Source organism: Schizophyllum commune (assembly GCF_000143185.2).
Source record: "Schizophyllum commune H4-8 unplaced genomic scaffold SCHCOscaffold_12, whole genome shotgun sequence".
Taxonomy (NCBI): Eukaryota; Fungi; Basidiomycota; class Agaricomycetes; order Agaricales; family Schizophyllaceae; genus Schizophyllum; species Schizophyllum commune.
Window position 1 is genome coordinate 68,771 of NW_026089549.1, and position 20,812 is coordinate 89,582.

Consider the following 20,812-nt stretch of genomic DNA (forward strand, 5'->3'; position numbering starts at 1 on the left):
GCTCAACTAGCAGACGCGCACGTCGCTCGTCGCCAGCAGTCGCGCACGTCGCTCGACTAGCAGACTGGCGCGCACGTCGCTCGCCTCGATTAGCAGTCGCGCACGTCGCGCGACTAGGCCCGGACGCGCTCCTGGTCGCGCGATCGATTGGGGCAGACTCGTTAGTCACTTGCTCGACTGGGCTGCCGCTTACTCGCTCGACTGGCAGTCGCGCTCATCGCTCGATCGACTGTGGGACGCGCCCTCGTCGCCTCGACTTGCGGTACGAGCTCGTCGCCCGATCGACTGGGGCGGACGCGCTCATCGCTCGTCGTTCGACAGGCAGACGCACCCGTCGCTCGATCGATTGGCGGACGCGCTACATCGTCGCCTCGATTGACCGGTTGGCAGACGCGCTCAACGCTCGTCGCCTCGACTGACGGACGCGCTTCTCATCGCTCGCTAGATTGGCAGACACCCTCGTCGTCGCCTCGGCCGGCAGACGAGCCCGTCGCTCGACGGGCGGCCGCGGCTAGCCGTCGCTCGCTTGACTGCCGGACGCGCCCTTGATCGCTCGCTCGGCTGGCGTACGAGCTAGTCGCTCGCTCGACTAGGGCAGACAGTCCGCATCTCTCGCTCGACTGGCGTACGAGCTCGCCCGATCGACAGACGCGCCCGTCGTCGCCTGGACTAGCAGACGCATACGGCGCTCATCGCTCGCCTCTCCCGGCGTAGGTGCACGTCGCTTCGCTCGCCTCGATTGGCGGACGCGCACGTCGCTCGCTCGACAGGCGGACGCGCACGTCGATCGACCGATAGGCAGACGCGCTCATCGCTCGACTAGCAGTCGCACTCGTCGCCTCGACAGGCGTAGGCGCCCATCGCTGGATCGACTAGCAGACGCGCCCATCGCGCGACTGGTTGGCGGACGCCCTCATCGCTCGATCGACTGCGGTACGCACCTTGGCGCTCGACTGGTCGGCGGCCGCGCTGGCTCGATCGACAGGCGGACGCGCCTTGTCGCCCGATAGGCAGACGCGCACGTCGCTCGCTCCACAGGCGGACGCGCTCATCGCCTCGATAGGCAGACGCGCTCCTCGTCGCTCAATGTCGCTTGCTCTCCCGCTTGCTCGCTCGATCTCCCGCTCGATCTCCCGCTGGCCGCGCTCATCGCTTGCTCTCCCGCTCGGTCTCCAACGCTCGACCGGCAGACGCTCTCGTCGTCGTCCTTCGACCGGCAGCCGCCCATCGTCGATAGCTCGACTGACTGGCAGACGCCCTTGTCGTCGCCTCGATTGGCGGACGCGCTCATCGCTCGCTCGACTGGCTGGATGCGGCTAGTCGTCACTCGCTCGCTCGGCGGACGCGGCTCGTCGCTCGCTCGACTAGCAGACGCGCACGTCGCCTCGCTTGGCGGACGCGCTCATCGTCGCTCGCCCGACTAGCAGACGCCCTCGTCGGTCGCTCGACAGACAGACGCGCCTTGGCGCTCGCATGATTGCCGTACACACGTCGTCGCTCGACCGGGCCCGACGTGCTCGTCGCCTCGCCCTCAAGGCGGACACGCACGTCGCTCGACCGGGGCAGTCGCGCACGTCGTCGCTCGCTCGACTAGCAGTTGCTCACCGTCGCTCGCTCGACTGGCAGACACGTACATCGTCGCCTCGATCAGCAGATGCGCCCATCGCCCTCATGGCAGACGAGCTCGTCGCTCGATCGATTGGCAGACGAGCACGTCGTCGCAGCAGACGCGCTCATCGTCGCTCGCTCGACCGGCAGTCGCGTCTTATCGCTCGCTCGCTCGATCGACAGGCGGACGAGCTCGTCGCTCGCTTCGACGGGCGGACGCGCTACACCGTCGCTCGCTCGACGGACGCGCTCCTCGCTCGCCCTCATGGCGGACGCGCTGGTCGCTCGCTCGGCGTATGCGGCTAGTCGTCGCTCGCTCGACTGACGGACGCGCTCCTCGTCTTTCTCCCGGCAGACAAGCTCGTCGCCTCGCTCATTTGGCAGACGCGCTCATCGCTCGCCCTCATGGCAGCCGCGCTCATCGTCGCTCGCTCGATGGACGGACGCGCTCATCGCTTGATCGCCTCGCTCGACAGACGCGCTCATCATCGCTCGACTGGCGGCCGCGCTCGTCTCTCTCGCTCGCTCGACAGACGCGCTCCTCATCGCTCGCTCGATTGGCAGACGCGCACGTCGTCGCTCGCTCGCCTGGGCGGACGCGCTACATCGCTCGTTTGGCAGACGCGCTTCTAGTCGCCTTGATTGCCGGACGCGCACGTCGCCCGCTCGACGGACGCGCTCATCGCTCGATCCATCGGCGGACGCGCCCGTCGCTCGCTCGACTGGGCAGACGCGCTCATCGCTCGCTCGATTGGCATACGAGCTCATCGTCGCCTCGCTCGATCGACTGGGGCGCATGTCGCTCGCGCTACAGGCAGCACGCGCTCATCGCTCGCTCGCTCGACTGGTCGGACGCGCTCCCTCGTCGCCCGTTCGCTCAACAGGCGGCCGCGTCCGCCGTCACTCGCTCGACTAGCAGACGCCCTCATCGCTCGCGCGACTAGCAGACGCGCCCGCCGACGCTCGCTCGACTAGCAGACGCGCCCATCGCTCGACTAGCAGACGCGCTCATCGCTCGATTGACGGATGCGCTACATCGTCGTTCGATCGACCAGCGGACGCGCTCATCGCTCGATAGGCAGACAAGCTCATCGTCGCTCGATTGGCAGCCGCGCACGTCACTCGCTCGACTGGGCCGGACGCGCACGTCGCCCGATCGAATGACTAGCAGACGCTCCTCGTGGCCTCGATTGACGGACACGCTACATCGTCGCTCGCTCGACTAGCAGACGAGCTCCGAGTCGCCTCGACTGGCAGGCGGACGCGCACGTCGCTCAACCGGCGTACCAGCTCGCTCGCTCGTCGCTCGCTCGATCGACCGGCAGACGTTCCGCATCGCTCGCCCGACTGGTAGACGGACGCGCTGCATCGTCGATTGACAGACGCACCCGTCGCTCGCTCGACTGCCGTACGCGCTCATCGCTCGTCGCTCGACTGACTTGCAAACGACCTCATCGTTCGACTAGCAGACGCGCCCATCGCTCGCCTCGACTAGGGCGGACGAGCTCGTCGCCTCGACCGGCGTACGCGCCTTGGCGCTTGATCGACAGGCGGACGCGCTCATCGCTCGCTCGACCGGCAGACGCACACGTCGCCTCGACCAGCGTACACGCACACGTCGCCTCGCTCGCCCGATCGACCGGCAGATGCGCTCGTCGCTCGCTCGACCGGCGGACGCGCTCATAGTTGTCGCTCTCTAGGACGATCTCATCTCTCTCCTCCGGCAGCCGCGCTCACCTCTTGACAGGCGTTCGTGCTCATCGCCCGCTCGCTCGATCGACGGACGAGCTCGTCGCGCTCGTCGTCATTCGGTGTCCTCGTCGCTCGATTGGCAGACGCGCCTTGTCGCTCGCTCGCTCGGCGTACGCGCACGTCGCTCGCTCGACTAGCAGACGCGCACGTCGCCTCGCTTGGCAGACGCGCTCGTCGCTCGTCGTTCGACTAGCAATCGCGCACGTCGCTCGATCGCTCGGCGGACGGACGCGCTCCTCGCTCGCTCAATCGATCGGCAGACGCGCACGCACGCTCGCTCGACCGGCGGCCGCGCCTTGGCGCTAGCTCGACGGACGCGCCCGCACGTCGCCTCGCTCGACTAGCAGACGCGCACGTCATCGTCGCCTCGACCGGGGCGAACGCGCTGCATGGTCGCCGATCGACGGGCGGACAAGCTCGTCGCTCGCATGGCAGACGCGCTCATCGCTCGATCGCTCGGCGGACGGCCGCGCTATCGTCCCTCGTTCGACAGCCGTACACGCTCATCTCTTGCTCGACAGGCGGACGCGGCCATCACTCGTTCGATTGCCGGACGCGCTACAGGCAGCACGCGCTCATCGCTCTACTGACGGACGCGCTCATCGCCTCAGTTGGCGTACGCACCCGTCGCTCGCTCGATCGACATGCGGACGAGCTGCATCGCTCGCTCGCCCGCTTGACTGGGACGGACGCGCTACATCGTCGCCTCGACTGGCAGTCGCGCTCCTCTCTCGCTCGACTGGCCAAACGATCTCGTCGCTCGATTGACGGACGCCCTCGTCGCCTCGATCGATCGACAGATGCGCTCGTCGCCAGATCGACTGGCAGACGCGCACGTTGTCGCCTCGATCGACAGGCAGTCGCGCTCACCGCTCGCTCGATCGATTGGCAGACGCGCTCGTCGCCTCGACCAGCGGACGCGCTCGTCGCTCGCCCGACAGACGGCCGCGCTGCATCGCTCGGCGGACGCGCTAGTCGCCTCGATCGACAGACAAGCTCGCTCGACTGGGCAGTCGCTCCTCGTCCGGAGGATAGTCCCTATCAATATCCGGATACCGTACTATGCCCACAGGGGGTCGTGTTTCGATACGCCCCTGCCGCGCTGTCCCTGTCCGGCTGGACTTTATCTCGTTACGCACCAACTCCGTTATTCGCGGGTTTTCCCGCTGATAATTGGTTTCCTCGATTCCCGCGCCCATTTCCTCCGATTAATGGATCGATCATGCGCCCGACATTGACGCGTCCGCCATTGATGCGCCCGCCATTGATGCGCCCTCACGTGCATTGCTACCTGGCTGCTGTCCACTGGCGTTTTTGCCGCCGCCGCTACCACCATCGCTGTTGCCGCTGCCGAGTTTCGTATACTGTATACTGTACCTCCTTCATACATACAAGTATCACCCCTCCTCTCCCCGCGCTTCCACCATTACAGAAGGTACTATCAGGCGCTGACCTTATCCAGCCTTCGCTACTGCTAGGACGTGCCCCTCCATTCATCCATATGCTGATCATTGTTGCCCATAATGACCTTCGTTATCCTCCATCCTGCCTCCAATGTCCTCTATCATATGGTCCATGACTATGTCGTGCACATAGCCAGGGGCGAGTAGGAGAGCAATGCGCATGGAAAAAATCTGGCCGTGGCGATGTTGTCACGTTTGTGACATGTGTCACTATCGGCGGCACGACCGCTTTCGTCGTATCGCTTGTGTTCTCCGCATTCTGCAGAGATGAATCAATACTAACTCGTAGCCTTCTGCATAGGGTCTGAATTTCCATCAGCAAGTATACCCTTGAGCTCGTCCCTGAGTTGCTTACTTATTCAGCATGAGTTCCATTGTCTTGTGAGTCATTATCATCACTGCAGTTCATGGCGTCTCGCCGTCGACATGTCTTGACACAACGTTGGGAGTAGAGAATGATATTATTCTCAAGGCCCACAAGACTACAGTATAGGTACTAGACATACATTAGATAGATACAATACTGACATAGATTTGACAAAGATGGATGAGTAAATATTACAGACGGCGATACGACGAAGTCCAACAAGACAGAGCAGCAAAGTACAAAAACATACATGACACGACACGACCAAGCCGACGTGGTACGCATGGACCCACAAGATGCAAGATACGTATGAGGCGCAACTATTCGCGCGTGCGAAGGACGGAGACCGAGACATAGCGCTTCCTGCTCGACTGGCGAGTTGCGGCGGCGACAGTTGCACTTGGTAGTTGCGGTTGAGGTGCCTTGTTCTCGTTTGAGACTTGCGTACGAGGGCGAGCTTTCGCAGGCGCAGGTCCAACGGCCCGATCCAACAGGGCGGTCCTTGCCCTCTTCGAAGGCGGCTTGTTCTTGTCGTTGTCGTTGAGACCGTGCTTCGAAGACATGTTGATTGTGTAGTCGATGCCTCTGAGATGCGGTCAGACACGACTCACAAACGTGGAAGAAGACGACTTACGCGGCTCGCTTCGCAGCAATCCTCTTGAAGTCGGGCGCCGACATCAACGCCTCCAAAACCTCGCGGAAGTCTTGCACGGCAAGTTCCCACTCAAGGCGACGAGCTACGTGCGCAACACGCTGGTCCGGATCGTTGACAACATCGCCCCACCAGACTAGGGTGAGGAGAAACTGAACCAGTCCGTCGCGCCCGCAGCACTTCTCCAGATGACCCCACTGAGCCAAATGAGTCGCCTCAGCTGCAACAACGTCGACAGCCAGAAGATCGCCGGCGGGCGAGACCCGCAGGGGTGGCTGCATCGCCTCCCACCATGTCCACCACTTGGTACCGAACACCTGTGGATCACCGATGTCGACGACGTGGCCGAAGTCCCTCTTTCCAACAACCCAATCACGGTAGATGGAGGGCCTGATGCTTCCAGCGAGGACAAGACGGCCATGGTTGAGAATCGGGAAAGCCAACGAGCGCTCGAGCGCCAGATAAGCGGTGACCGCACGCGCAAACTCAAAGCCCCATTCCTGACCACGAGAGCAGGCCAAGAAGATGCCAGCGATATGAGGAGGGCATCCCACTGGCATCTTACATTTCCACACATCCTCCTCCCGTCCCTTGGCGATGTCGGCAAGGTCTGACGGAGATACTCCAGCAGGCGTAGCGCTGGGATCCTTCGACAATGCATCTGCCATGTCATGAGTCGCATCCAAGGCCGGCGAGGCTGCGGTCGCGTCGGGCATCGCGTCGGGCGTCGCGCCAATCGTCGCGCCGGGCATCGCGTCGGGCGTCGCGTCGGGCATCGCGCCAATCGTCGCGTCGGGCATCGTGCCAGCCTCCGCATCCGTCTCCTCGTTGAAGTTGAGCGTCGCGTCTGCCTTCGCGCCATTCGTCGCGTCGGGCGTCGCGTCTGCCTTCGCGCCAATCGTCGCGTCAGGCATCGCGTCTGCCTTCGCGCCATTCGTCGCGTCAGGCATCACCTCCACGCTTGCGCCAGTCTCCACCACCATCTCCGCGTCAAGCAAGCCATCCACCTCCACATCAGGTGTTCCACCCGTCCTCATGGGTGCTGCCGCAGGCGTCGCGTCGAAGTCCGCGTCCATCGACACATCAGGACGTGATGTGTCTGTCGCTGGATAGACGTCGACCATCTCGACATCATCATCATCAAACAGCGACGATGGGTCGGCAGAGGTCTTGGTGGGCGAAGCTTCGGGAATGAGCTGATGTTGATGTGCCGGAGCCGGGGAGTGCGCTGAATCACTAGCAGTGGTGGGAGCGGTCTCGCCTGCACGGCGGAGACGCGCAAGCGGCTGCCGAGGCGGTGAAGACTCGCGAGCAGAAGGTGAAGCTGGAGTCGACACAGGTAGAATAGACTCTCTGGGCGTCATCCCAGAGATCGCACGGCGGGACCTAGCATCGGAAAGTGAGCGCCTGAGACACTCAGGGTCGCCTACGAAGAGGTCAGAGGGTGTACGCGCACGGTATATTGAGCATGAACGTACTGTAGCAATTTTTTGCGAAGTCAATCAAGATTGTTTCGATATCGGAGAGGCCGTCAGGGTCGAAGTAGGGGAGAATCTGAGAGTTGAGACCACGAGTCACTCCGGCATGCGCACTACCAGGTAGGTACGTGTCAGTAGCGGACAATTGGGCGGCGTAGCTGACTCACCTCAAGACACCCAATTTACCCCCGTCATCCGGCATAGGACCAAAGAGAAAGATCGACGCACAGAGACTGGCGTTGGTGTTGACGGCGTCCATGAGCGGCTGGAGGTAGAGCCCCGCCGTCGAAATTGCGCTGCAGAACAGTGAGATTGGGTATGCACCAAAACACACCAACAACGTACTGCTGGAAATCCTCAGGCGTTGTAAGGACCTTCGGCGTGCGCATGGCAGTCTCGAAGGCCGCCTTCTGGCGCTCCACCTCCTCCTGGTGAGCGCGCACGACCGAGTCCTTGAAAGACTCCGTCTCCCGCTCCCAGCACTCTGCGGTGACCCTGTTGCGGACAGACAGCGCGACCGGGTGCTTCCACCCCTCCGGCGGATCCACACCCATCTCATCCCATCTAGCGAGGTCCGCGTCCGCCTTCTCCCTCTCCTTTACGAACACCGCCTCAAAGACGGACTTCACTCGAGCTGAGTAGTATAACTTCGAGTAGTACTGGACAATGTGCGTGGGGACGGACCGCCTCGGAACCTGCGCCTGAGTATGGTCTGTGAAGAGCTCGTTGATGTGTTCCTGGGTGTCTGTAGGCTTGATCTTGTTCACCTCGCCACGGTAATACGAGCCGATTTTCTGTAAAGACGTGAGACGAACTCGTGCGAGTGTAGGACGGTAACTCACCGAACGCAGGCGCTTGCGGTACTCCTTCGCGGCCTTCACCTCGTCTGGAGTGAGGTCCGAGTAGTCCTCAGTCATATCGTCGGCGTCAGGATCGGGGAGGTCTTCTTCAAGGTCGGTCGAGAGGTCGAAGCCGGGGCCGAACTTCATCATGAATTTGGTGGTGATTCTGTCGTAGAACTGGCCGCGATTCTTCGATGCCTCGAACTCCGCCTGGTGGCGCTTGAGGAACGCACGCTTGACGCCGACAACCCAGTGGGTGGGCCCCGGAGCACGCCTAGTCGGATCGTCCTTCGCCTTCGCTCGCTTGCCCATTGCAGATATCGTGAAGTACAGCGATTGAGGTGGTGAGTTGACGAACAGGGGCCTGGCATGTAGATACGAGTGCGCCTGGCTGCCGCCAATGTTGTCAGTTACTTGGTATGGGGCTGACAGACAAACAACTTACAACAATCCACCGTCAATGACTTCTTTCCGGGTGGCCTGACTACGGCTTCCCGTGGATCGAACCGTGTTCCTCAAACGTCGGTGGCAAATATTGATCGTGCGCTTCTAGGCTCTGGAAACTGTCAGAAAATGCTGGGATAGCAACACGACCAGCTCGGGCACAGGATAGAGGATATATATGAACAATGGTAAGAACTTACTATGAGCGAGTGAGTGGGTGCGTGCACGCCGGGAAACACCGTTGGTGGTGAGACCAAGCAGTCGCGCTTGAATACACAAAAGTAAGGTTGTAGGACTGCAAGCATGTCAGTGAGATTCAGGAAGCGGAGGACGTAGATCGTCGGCCAGAAGCCTTCGTACCTTCTCGACTCCCTGAATCTGGACGTTGCAACGCACGGCGTGGATCTTAGCGCGAAGGCGAGCGCGGATACACGGCGTACCTGCACGCAAGAGTCAATATTGACACCACATTGGATGAGAAGAATGTGGGCGCACCTTGGAATCGCGGAATCTGTTGCCCTCCGTTGACATCCTTCGCTAAAACACGGGGAATGGTGGGGGCAGATAGGCAGTAATGGTCATTAGACCACATCCTTCGCATGCCTGTAAGACTTCGTGAGCACTAAGATGACTAATAAACGATAGGATTGGACAGCGAAGCACGGAAGATTGACAGATACATCAAAAGCGAGTAAATACAGCATGCACGATAGCCACGATATTGTACATTGAATATTGAGTGAGAACAAGAAACAACAACGTACACACAAGAAGTGACAAGTATACGGCCAACATGTTACCCATACATCGACGGTCAGTCCATGAAGAACTGCTTCACCGCACGGTTGAGCTTGTCGGAGTCGGTGACGACGTCGATGTTGCCATGGGTCGCATGGAGGTCCCTCGCGTACGCACTGATACAGGTCAGATCAGGGGCATGTGGATGACAGCGGAACGTACCAATTGCGCGTCAGGATCAGCCCAAGACCCTGAGAATCTTGAGAGAGCCAGACCGGCTGAATGAAGGTGGAAGGAGGATGCGGTCCCGCAGGCCCTAAGCGGCTGAAAGCCGGAGCAGACGTAGGAGTCGAAGCCGAGGAGGGCTGCATCACAGCCGTGGCTGTGGGCGGTGTAAGGGACGTTGCCGCGGATGGAGATACGGAAGTTGTCGCCGCAGAGGAAGGCAGTGTGAACACCGACGGCACGCTCGGGACACTGGATGGTCCACGAAGCGAGGAAGGGTACGGTGGAGGAGGACCGCGCTGCACGACATCCAGGCCGTTTTGATTGCGCGATGTGCGGGGCGGCATGACTACCGCAGCGGGAGTACCTGGTAAAACCGCAGGCCGTGCTCGCAGGCCAGCCACAGCGGGATTGAGAGGACTGGAGGGTCCCCGGACTCTGGACGGTGTGACAGGCGCAGGAGAGATGATGTCCGAAGAGCGTGCACCACCATAAGCCATCGGAGCCATGCCTGGGGATGGGCCTGCAGTCCGACGGGGGGATCGGAAGATTGAGGGCAATGTACAGGGCGAGTTCGGTGGGGTGAAGGGGAGCGCGCTCGAGCTGCGGGACTGAATGGTCTAGAGGTCAGGCATGAGCAACAGGATGTGGAGAGCAAGGACGTACTTTGAGAGGAGACTCCGGCGCCTTCGGGGTTGGCGGGCCAACCTGACCATGAACACCGCTGCGGCAGTCGGCTTTCCACAGCTCAAGGCAGTCGAGGAAGCTCGTCATCGGCTCGAACTCTGGCTGGGGGTGGAGGCCTTGTATAGCGAATCTCATATCGTTCCTGCGAAGTTGATTAGTGTACGGCTTCAGAGTATACCTGGAAAACGAACTCGTCGGTGTACACGCCGCCAGCTCGATCCTTACTCGACCGGACGAAGATGAACGACTTGAAGGAAGGCTCCCAGCGGACGTCGCGGCCATTGGCGCTATGAAGAGGGCTGGGGTGGAAGGGAACTGCGCAGTATCCCGGTCCCGGAGGAGTATCCAGGCTGAAGCTCATGATAGCCTCGTTGCATTCGGGGTCGACGTCGGAATATTCATCTTCAGCAGCAGCGCTAGTTCGAGCATGCGAAGGATGCACCGCGGTAAGGGCCTTGTAGATTTCGTCCGTCCTGCGAGCATTCGTCATGGCTGATGATAGAGAGAGCGCGATAGCGGCGAACGGTAAGAAGGAAGGGGTCGTGGCTGTTCTGTTGGGGCTTTTACCAAGCATGCACAAACATGAGCGCCCAAACGTCTAAGTCCCTCTGAGGTCAAAGCGGTCATTTGCACATGGAATTTGGTTACTGAAGGCGTAGATAGCAAGAGGAGTGTCTTTCTTCAGCATATATCAGCACTCTGATTGGGTTTACACATGATTTGAGGCTCACGAGCGCCGGGAGGACATACACATATAGCCCTCGACGTGCATGGTCTACCGGGCCTTTGCAAGCATTCATAGTGTCAATTCGAAGGCGTTCGGGGGTTGGGCGTGCGCATATCGCGGGACATTGGCTCAGGGAAGGTCGCTGTCTTTGTGAACACAAGCATCTGGGGTCAAGGTATATAGGAAAAATAATTCTGAGCGCTGCTGCTCATGAGAGCGCATGGTATATAGCAGGCGAGTGGCTACTCCGTATGTTAGGAAAAAAAAAAAGTGCTCAGATCGGGCTCGGAGTAGGCTAGAACTGTAGGGGGAGTATGGACGGTCCCTTCTGACAGCATATCTTGTAGGACGACAGTAACTGTCAGCCCAGGGAACAATAAGAAACGAGATTCTTGCTATGTTGTACACGCACTCCATAAAGCTTGGCGGCCTATGACGCTAATAAAATAGGCAATCCTGTGTGAGTATACCAGTGTCTTTCAGCTAGAATGTGTCGCATACCTCTCAAACCATATAGCAGGACGGAACAGCATACGATTTCAGGTAGCAAACATCTGCAAAAACTGTACGCCACAAGAGTCCCACCTTCACCATATTTCAGATGTGGTTTGGGGAAGTAGTCTACTAGCTACTCTAATGCTCAAAAATCTCGCCAGAGTCGTTGGCGTACTGCTATAGTGCAGACAGGCATTGTCCGCCCAAGCCCTCACGTGCAAGTTCAACTTGCCTTATTTGGATGCAATCTCGCAAATCGCGTCTTGTCTCCGCCTCCGACCTTCTCGTCGCCTTCGCGCGCATCCCCATACCATCGTCTCGGGGTTCTTATCCGCCCTTTTTGCCCTGCATGAGGATTGTTTGGCCATGTATCCCTTGCCTCAACGACTCAAAAGGCGCGTTGAAAATTTCCTTCCCTTCATCGCCCTTTCCGTAGGTCGAACTCATCCATCGCCTTCCGCACACGATGGAGCGCCCACGCCCGTCCCAAGCGCTCTACGAGCATAACCTCTCCCTAATGGCCGCTCTCTCTACTACCTTGAAGTCGGACTTCAAGTGCGTCGAGCTCCTCTCCCGTATTGCCAACGAAGCTGACCTTGGACCAGGGCCAAGTTGGAGGCGCAGTCGCACACGGACGCTCTCGCAAGGGTCAATATCGCCGCCAAGCCCCCTCCGGACGCGTTCGAGAAGAGTCTCAGCGAGGACGACGCCCGGTATGGGAATGCTCGCGCGTGCTGTGGCTGTTGAGCTGACCTATGCACAGCGCGTACTCGATCAGCCGCAGTGTCCCGAACTACGTCGACATCCGGTTCATCCAGGAATACATCTGGGACAACCGTCCCTTTCGCTGGGCGCTCTCCGTCAACAATGCGGACCTCCTACTTCCCCTTCCCAAGGACGCTCCTCTCGCGCCGCGTGGTACTCCCCACGGCGGCGGGGTCGCCCCTCGGGCCAAAGGCCACCCTCCTATGAACGGCTCCTGCTCGCGTCAGATCACCGTTGGCGTTTCGCCCATCCTCAAGGCCTTCACTGATGCCTTGGCCGCCGACAAGGTCAACATCTTCCGGTGCGCCGCCCAGACGACTGTTCGGATGGAACCCGGCAGGTGCGTTACATTTCTATACCTTCTTCTCTGTTGCGTTCTGACGACCTTTGAAGGGAGTACGGCTTCGATGACCTTTTCGATGCCGCGGCCTACCCCTTCAGCAAAATTGGCGAGTGCTGCGGCGGTCACTACAGACAGGTTCAGCGCGAGCTGAGGCTGGCGCGCGGTAGCATCACGCACTACATCGGTCTCAAAAGGTCGACCGTGCCGGTGCCGCGCCCCGCGTTGAAGGCTGTAGTGAAGTCGGCGGCTCGCACGCGGCCTAAGAAGCGCGTGGAGGCTGCTGCATCACGCGCGGCCTCTCCTGCTTGGGGCGGCGGGTCGTCGGGTGCCCCTTCCTCGTCGTCTGCCGCGGGTCCATCGACATCTACGGGTGCGGGGCCATCTTCGCTGAGGCTCGGGGTGGGGTTGTTGTCTTCATTCGCAGGTGTAGGTGATGACAAGGATGATCCTATCTACATATCAAGTGGCTCGGAGTCGTCCAGCGACGGATCCTACTCGGACTCAGAGGGCTCGGTCACGATGGATGATGTCGACGGGGACTCTGACTCCGATTCACTGATGTCGCATGGGCCCCGCCTGGGCTCGCCCTTCGTGTACAAGTAGTCCGTCGTCGTGCTAGCCTATGTATCATCTTGTGCTCCTTAGTTAGGCTATTTTGATGTTCCCACATGTAACGTATACCAATAAAGCCTATATCTTGTTCCACACCAGCCTGTACTTATTCCTTGAGCTCTGTCATTGAGTTCACCAAACACTTGACTCGCTCCTCAATGCTTAGCCAGGGCCCCAGCCACTCGTCACATAACGAACCACGTCTCGCTCCGAAAATAATTTTCTCTGATTGATAGGGTGAATAAGAGTGCATTCATCTCTTTTATACTGCACTCATGGTGTATTGGCATGCGCAGAAGAGCCAAAAATGATTGTAACCAGGTGCGATCAACAAAGTATGGGTGCTTGTTTGGGTATGATATTCTACACGTGATCATTCACGCTGACGCGCGACGCGTCCATAGCCAGCTACCAGCAGTCAACATGTCGGATTCCACTCGTTCCAGTCACAAGCGCAAAGCTCCACCGCGTCCATCCCTTCATCGATCCCAGCCACATCAAGGGACCCACATTGAAATATCTGCGGATAAACGACGCATTCTCAAGACCTCCCACCGCTTCTCCACCTCATCAACTTTCGTCCCTCATGAACCCCCCTTGCCACCTCCCCGACTAGTGGAGCCGGACGAGCGCCCCAGCAATGCTCAGGACGACCCCTTCTTTCAAGCATACAATGAGAACGAGGGCGAGAACGTCATCATGTGCGACGTACCGGCACAGGGAACTCGATATCAGGTTTGAGAGCATCCTTCTGTTCCATACAAGACTGGACTAAAAGCGCCCTAGGATGACCCGATCGGTCACTTCAGTCCCCTCCGACAAGAATATCTCGAAGAGGTGCTCCGATGGGAGTCGCGCGGCCCTCGCCAGTTTTCACAGCAGTGCCGGGGATGTGTGGGAGACCTGGGCAGAAGGCTACTCTTCGCGCTCCGAGTAGGTCAGATACCTCTTTTTTTCGTTTCTTCACGGCCTTTGTACTACTACTTCCGTGATAGCTTGACGTACCTACGACACCCTCGACGGGATCTCGGTCACGTGGACCGCGCGCGCCTCGCGGGGCGCGCGTCCCACCATTTATGTATTACGACTCGCTTACTCGCCTCACGACTCGCGTACTGCGATTACGAATATTATTATCACTTGCTTTCTACCCTAATCGTCCCGCGCTCGACCGAAGAGTCTCGCGCAAGACGAGAGTAGACCTGCCTGCAGTTGCTGCAGACGGGTTTGGGTATTGGCCAGGTGTTACACCTGACGAGTACTCGCCTCTCGCCAGAGGCGACCACTTCGCGTCCCCTGAGTACACGCCGCGGGAGATCCCGCGCGGGCTATACACAGTGCCCGCAAAGTGGACACTGTGGGATCTCGCGGTAGCTCCCCGGGACGCAGCATAGCTAGCTCTCTGCTCGGAGCTGCGCCATCCGAGCAATCGCGCCAACGACGCGCCGACGAAAACTCTAGTCGCTCTGCCACGTCGCCAGTGCCGTCCTCTGATTCCTCTGCTTTCGAGGTACAAGGCCATCTTCTCCGTTCGGACGAGTCGGTGCACTCCCTTTCACTCTACTCGCCTGAACCCCTAGCCGTTTCTCCTCGCTCGATTTCACTCTCTCCTTCGCGCGCCGAGCGACCCTCGATGACGCGTACCGCTCTGGAGGGAGGCAGCACCCCGGGTCCCTCACAGGGCCCGAACCCTCCTGACGAGGAAGCCGACGAGGGAAGGCGATCCGAATCCGATGAGGAAAACACCGCCAGCAACGAGACCAACAGCCGGAGACTGGCGCTGACAGCGGCTGGCGACTTGATGTACAATATCGACCGCTCTAAGCCAGAGCACCTCAGGAGCGTGCGCAAACGCCTGGACAGCTTGATCAAGGAGACTCGCCTGACCCCCGAACGAGTGGTGGACCGCGGCATTGCACGCAACTCGACCAAGACGCGCTTCACCCTTCACGCGGAGTTCCTCGCCTTCATCGAAGATGTTGTGGGCGATGTCGACAACGTTCTCAGCACGCTGTACCCCGCTACTACGGAGGCCTACGGCGCGGGAACGGAGTGCTACGAGGTAGATCCCGGCGGCGTGCTGCTGGAAGCGCTGAAGGGCTCCAAGTCGCTGGCTGCTCTGAATGTGGCCTGGAGTTTGTTCAACTCGCGCTGCGTCACCGCGGCCCGCAAGCATCGGAAGTACAAGGCCCTTGTGGAGGCGCATATCGAGAAGCGCGCCCCGAATGCGATGCTCTCGCCGCTGACTACGCCCCGCTCTGTCTATAGCGACATGAACCATCTCGAGGACAACGAAACGAAGTTGAAGTACTTACTGGGCTCCGCTCCTTCGGCCACCGACGTGTTGCGTCCCTCAGACGCGCAGCATCGGACGGCCGGTCGTGTTCCTCGCCCTCCGCGCGAGGAGCGGCTTCGTTTCGTCGGCCAAGATCTCCGCTTTGTTGCTCCTCCTCCTTCTCCCCTTATTCGTGCATTCCCGGAGCGCGAGGCCGAGGATATGCCTAGGCTCGTGTACTACGAGAATGGCCTGCGCAAGGAGCGCGCTCCTAGCACGACGTTCAACAATCCAGATCCTTTGACGCCGGAGGAGCAAGCTCAATACGTTCAACTCGAGAAGAAGAAGAAGCGGGCAGGCTTCAAGCAACCGCCGCAGCCAGAGGAGGATCCTACCGCCCCCGTAGGGCGCGGTCTCGACACGAGGTTACCGGACATTCGCGAGGGAGTTGACCCTCGGTTAGTCGCTCCCGCTCCGCCCATCTCTGCGTTCGGCATGCTTTCGACTGGCACACGACTCCAACCTAGCTCGGCCTACTACTCGGCCTATCCGGGCGACTCTGCCTCGAACGCGGGTACGCCTAGGCACTACAACTACCCGGAGCCGGTCGACCGTCAGGACGCTCCCAACTCCTCAAGTGAAGCTTACCTTGGAGCAGCTACGTCTATCTCGGCTCACCCGCATCTTCAAGTTCAGCATCCCAGTGTTGCTCGGGTCGACCCTCCTCGTCCAAATCACGGTGGCTACGCTTGGACGGCCACTGGAGGCGGGGGAGGAGGCGATGGCGATCCTCCGGACCCGGACGATGGAGGACCTCCTCCACCTAATCCTCCACCTGGCTTTCCGCGCCGACTGCCGGTGCCGCCGCCTGTACCTCCCCCGCGCAAGCCTGCACGCGCAGGAGGTGGGGGTGGAGGCCCTCCCGGTGGGGGTGGGGGACCCTCAGCTAGCTACCCAGACGCTTCAGGAGGTCCTCGTCCTCCCTACGCCTCAGCTACTCCCACTATACAAGCGAACCTGAAGATGGACTGCATACCTTCGTGGGACGGAAATCGAGATACCATTTCCCCGTACTTGTGGGCATTCTTCGAGCTCGCGAACAGCGGTGGTAGCATGCGCGCCGCGGTAGCGCACTGGGCCTGGATGCGTTTCCCCGCCGGCTCCTCGATCTATAACTGGTACTTGACCTTATCAGAGGATACGAAGGAGTATATGAAGAAGGATGCGTACAACTTCATGGACGTCATCAAGCAGCAGTACTTGGGGGCGCAGTGGATGAAGGACATGGCGGTAGGGTTCCAGCTCCAATCCTTCCGCGAGCCCAAGCATCGCCACGAGACGCCGTCCGACTTCGTTAACCGGCGCATTCTGGACGCGAGATCCCTTGGTTTTGCTGAAAGGAATTCGGTCGAAGAGGTGAAGCTCGTGTTGAGTGTTGCCCCCGCCGACTGGGACGCCAAACTCATCCCCTCAACCTTGGGCTCAACGGACGAGCTAAAGGCTCGCGTCATTCAGCACGAGCGCTCGCTCTCAATGACGTCGGCATCCGTCAACCAGGAGGTCCGGGCGCAGGTGCTGTCCGCCCTCAAGGAGTATGGGCGCTTTTCGGGAGACTCTCGTCGGAGAACGAACCTGATGCGCGGACCGGTCGCGTACGAGGCAGAGGCAGGCATCGACCCCGAAGAGCTCGAGGATGGCGAACGGCACAACGGGGGTGCTGAAGCTAACTCGGATGATCCTGCAAACGAGCTCTACGACGTTGCCTTCAATGTAGTGGCTTCTAAGGAAAAGAACAAGTCGTCCGCTTCCTACCCGTTCCCTACGCGCGACTCAATAGTCAGCCGCAAGCCTCCTCCTTCTCCGTGCCGCGCTTGCGGGAGCAAGAAGCATTGGAACAAGGACTGCCCCTTCTGGCAGCAGTACCTCAGCCGCTATCGCGAGAGTCTGCTGGCCGAGGGCGACCCAGATACGGAGAGAGCGTATAACGCTGCGTATGCGGTGATGAAGCAGGGTTTTGACGGGGCGGCTTCGCAGCTCGATCAGGAACACGAGAGCTCCGAGCGTAAGACCCAGAAGGAGGAGGCGGACGGACCCGTCACCTATGAAGTTCGTCAGCCTCAATTTGCTCTGACAGTTGAGGAGATAGGAGAGGAGTACTGGTATCGAGGGGAAATGCTCCCCGCCGACTACCCACATATCCTCGAGCATGTGGATGCGAAGGAGCAGGAAGAAGACGAAGCGCCTCGGATGGGTGCCGTGGCCGAGCGTCAAGCCCCTCCGGAGCCAGAGGTGCTGGTCGCAGAGGAAGCGCCACGGCCTACTGACCGACCACCCGACGAGCATCCTCAGCCCAAGCCATACGAGCCTCCGAAGATCAAGTTGTTAGCCAAGAAGCGCGTGCGACAGGAACTGCGAGAGCGAGGAATGACCGTCCTCTGCGTGCGTGGGCGCCTGTGCTCGGAGATCGAAAAGGAGCTGCTGCTGCGGATGGACTCTTGCGCGAGTCTGTCGCTTCTAGCGGGGTGGCTATACGACTCGCTCAAGAATCCCCCTCCGCTGCGGCAGGGCGCCAAGATGAAGCTATGGCAGCTGACGGATAAATCTGTCAATATCCGCGGCTATGTGTGCTTGCCTGTCCTCATCCGCGCCGACGACGGGACCCTGATCGAGGCGGAGGCCGAGCTCTACGTCGTCGATGGCATGACCGTTCCCATCTTGCTTGGCGAGGATTTTCAGCAAGCCTATGAAATCTCTGTTGAGCGCGACCTGGAGCAAGGCACGACACTCACCTTTGGCGAACACCCGGCTCCCATCTCTGCTGAGGGAGCTCCGCGCTCCACCGACTACGACAAGGTTGAACGCGCATACGTGGGCGAGAAGCCGGTTCATGGCTGGCTTAAGAAGGCTCATCGCCAGCACTTAAAGAGCGCAAGGAGGGAGCGTCGCCGCCACACGCAGGATCAGGACTCGGTTCTTCGCGCCCAACAGGACATTCGTCTCAAGCCGGAGACTGTCGTCAACATTCCCGTCTCGGGCCCATTCGACAAGCGACGCGAATGGATTGTGGAGCGCGAGCTACTCGCTGCCGGCGAGCAAAAGCCGTTCGCAATCCCTAACACGCTCATCTCGTCCGACAAACCGGTTGTCCCCATCGCAAACCTCGCCACCACTCCTCGCAAAATCAGGCGTGGCGAGATCGTAGCGAAGGTAATGCCGGCCGAGGAGTTCTTCGACAAGCCCGCCTCCGCAGAGCATCTCGCGGAGCTGGCAAACCGGGCTGCATTTATGTCTAATCATTGTCAGCATCCTCCTTCTCCTGGCGAGGAGGAGGACGCACCTGTGCCATCTACTGTACCACCACCGGCGCAGCCGGGCGCGGGACGCGCATCGCCAGTACCGCACCGATTTCGAATGCCTGAAGCGGTCAATTACGAAGCCTGGAAGGAGCGTAGACGCTCGTTCCCGATGCCGGACGCGGAGACCTATACTGCGTGGAAGGAGTCCTTCCAGAGCCAAGTGGAGAAGGAGAACGAGCCGGCAGCAGACGTTGAGCAGTGCGGCCCCAAAACGGCGGAGGTTCCAGACGCTGAAGGCGTGAGCTCGTCCGACTTCAGGCGCGTTCTCGATGTGGGTGCACTCCCCGTACATTTGAAGGACCGAGCTTGGGCGATGCTCGAACGCCGCTGAGGCGCATTTGCCCTTGACGGTCGACTGGGCAACCACCCGGCCATGGCGCAAATCCGAGTGAAGGACGATGCGCGACCAGTAGCAGTTCCCATGTACGGCACATCCCCTGCAAAAAAGGCGGTTATCGATGAGCAACTCGACAAGTGGTTCGAGCAGGAGGTGATCGAGGAATCGCGCAGCCCCTGGAGCGCGCCGGTGGTCATCGCTTACCGAAATGGAAAACCGCGGTTTTGTGTGGACTACCGCCGACTCAACGCCATGACAGTGCCCGACGAGTTCCCGATCCCGCGCCAGCAGGAGATTCTAGCCTCGTTGTCAGGCGCGCAGGTCCTCTCCTCCCTGGATGCTCTGTCAGGATTTACACAACTCCACCTCGATCCGAAAGACGTGGAAAAGACTGCCTTTCGGACGCACCGAGGATTATTCCAGTTCAAGCGGATGCCCTTCGGGCTTCATAACGGTCCTTCGATTTTCCAGCGGGTGATGCAGTCGGTCCTCGCGCCGTATCTATGGCTTTTTTCCCTCGTCTACATTGATGACATTGTCGTCTACTCCAAGACCTTCGAGGAGCACATCGACCATCTTGACAAGGTTCTAGCCGCGATTGAAGACGCCAACATCACGCTGTCGCCCAGCAAATGCCATCTCTTTTATGACTCCATTATCTTGCTGGGCCACAAAGTTTCGCGGCTCGGTCTGTCAACGCATTACGAGAAGGTAAAGGCGGTCCTCGAAATGGCGAGACCCACCTGCATATCGGAGCTGCAGACCTTCCTCGGCATGATCGTCTACTTCAACTCCTTCATTCCATACTACGCCGACGTCTGCGCCCCTCTCCATGCGCTCCTGCGCAAGGGCACCCCTTGGAAGTGGGAAGAGGACGAGGAGTACGCCTTCGTCCAAGCAAAGACCGCACTCCAGAGAGCGCCCGTCCTTGGGCATCCTATAGAGGGACGACCCTATCGACTGTATACGGACGCTTCGGGCCACGCTCTAGGCTGCGCTTTACAGCAAGTACAGCCAATAGCGGTGCGCGACTTGAGGGGTACGAAGGCGTACAGCAAGCTCAAGGAGGCCTACGAGCTAGGACGACCAGTGCCGTCGTTGGTGGTGAAGGTCTCGAACAAAGTCAATGACGTACCGAAGGCGGGAACCTGGGGGGCGACTCTGGACGACACGGTAGTGGAGGTCGAGCGCGTTGTGGCGTATTGGTCGCGAACCTTCCGGGGGGCCGAAGCGCGCTACAGCACAACGGAAAGGGAGGCTTTGGCGGCAAAGGAAGCTCTAGTCAAATTTCAGCCGTACGTCGAAGGTGCGCGAGTGCTGTTGATCACGGACCACAGCGCCTTGCAGTGGGCGCGAACATACGAGAACAGCAACCGCCGTCTCGCTTCCTGGGGCGCTATATTCTCTGCCTATGAGCCGGGTTTGGAGATCGTGCACAGAGCCGGACGCACTCACTCGAACGTTGACCCTCTCAGCCGAATCCCGCGCGACCCGCCAAGTTGCCTATCGCCGCGAGCTCCCGAGTCGGAAGCTATTCGAACTGATTCCGCAACCGCTGCTTTGCGCGAGGAAGCAGCTGCACGAGCCGCTGCGCCTCGCGCCTTCGCTGGATGCGCCTGGAGTGAGCTTGCGGAAGGCTCTCCCGG

The 20,812-nt window shown here is 59.9% G+C and overlaps 5 protein-coding genes across 5 annotated transcripts; 4 read left to right on the top strand and 1 right to left on the bottom strand.

The window, feature by feature from the left end:
- Window positions 1–1,654: 1,654 nt before the first annotated feature.
- SCHCODRAFT_02515873 (uncharacterized protein) lies at window positions 1,655–2,552 on the top strand (the record flags this gene model as incomplete). Its single annotated transcript, XM_003027365.2, has 2 exons — window positions 1,655–1,902; window positions 1,964–2,552. The coding sequence occupies 2 exons, from the start codon at window positions 1,655–1,657 to the stop codon at window positions 2,550–2,552; spliced, it is 837 nt and encodes a 278-aa protein (XP_003027411.1).
- Window positions 2,553–4,055: 1,503 nt separating this feature from the next.
- Window positions 4,056–4,642, top strand: SCHCODRAFT_02080484 (uncharacterized protein). Its single transcript, XM_050341719.1, has one exon. The coding sequence runs from the start codon at window positions 4,161–4,163 to the stop codon at window positions 4,596–4,598; it is 438 nt and encodes a 145-aa protein (XP_050197798.1). The 5' UTR covers window positions 4,056–4,160; the 3' UTR covers window positions 4,599–4,642.
- An 868-nt stretch (window positions 4,643–5,510) lies between these two features.
- SCHCODRAFT_02672012 (uncharacterized protein) lies at window positions 5,511–10,746 on the bottom strand (the record flags this gene model as incomplete). Its single annotated transcript, XM_003027647.2, has 14 exons — window positions 5,511–5,775; window positions 5,825–7,268; window positions 7,321–7,433; window positions 7,488–7,616; window positions 7,666–8,114; window positions 8,163–8,553; window positions 8,608–8,646; window positions 8,807–8,901; window positions 8,967–9,046; window positions 9,102–9,209; window positions 9,450–9,520; window positions 9,567–10,189; window positions 10,236–10,398; window positions 10,448–10,746. 14 exons carry the CDS (start codon window positions 10,744–10,746, stop codon window positions 5,511–5,513), a joined length of 4,269 nt encoding a protein of 1,422 aa, XP_003027693.1.
- A 1,249-nt stretch (window positions 10,747–11,995) lies between these two features.
- On the top strand, window positions 11,996–19,160 carry SCHCODRAFT_01105670 (uncharacterized protein; the record flags this gene model as incomplete). The annotated part of the gene is made up of 6 exons (XM_003027366.2): window positions 11,996–12,033; window positions 12,084–12,191; window positions 12,242–12,583; window positions 12,637–13,188; window positions 13,603–13,899; window positions 14,537–19,160. The coding sequence occupies 6 exons, from the start codon at window positions 11,996–11,998 to the stop codon at window positions 19,158–19,160; spliced, it is 5,961 nt and encodes a 1,986-aa protein (XP_003027412.1).
- Window positions 19,161–19,163: 3 nt separating this feature from the next.
- Window positions 19,164–19,391, top strand: SCHCODRAFT_040939 (uncharacterized protein; the record flags this gene model as incomplete). Its single annotated transcript, XM_003027367.1, has 1 exon — window positions 19,164–19,391. A coding segment is annotated over one exon (228 nt), but the record flags the coding sequence as incomplete, so codon positions are not given.
- Window positions 19,392–20,812: the final 1,421 nt, after the last annotated feature.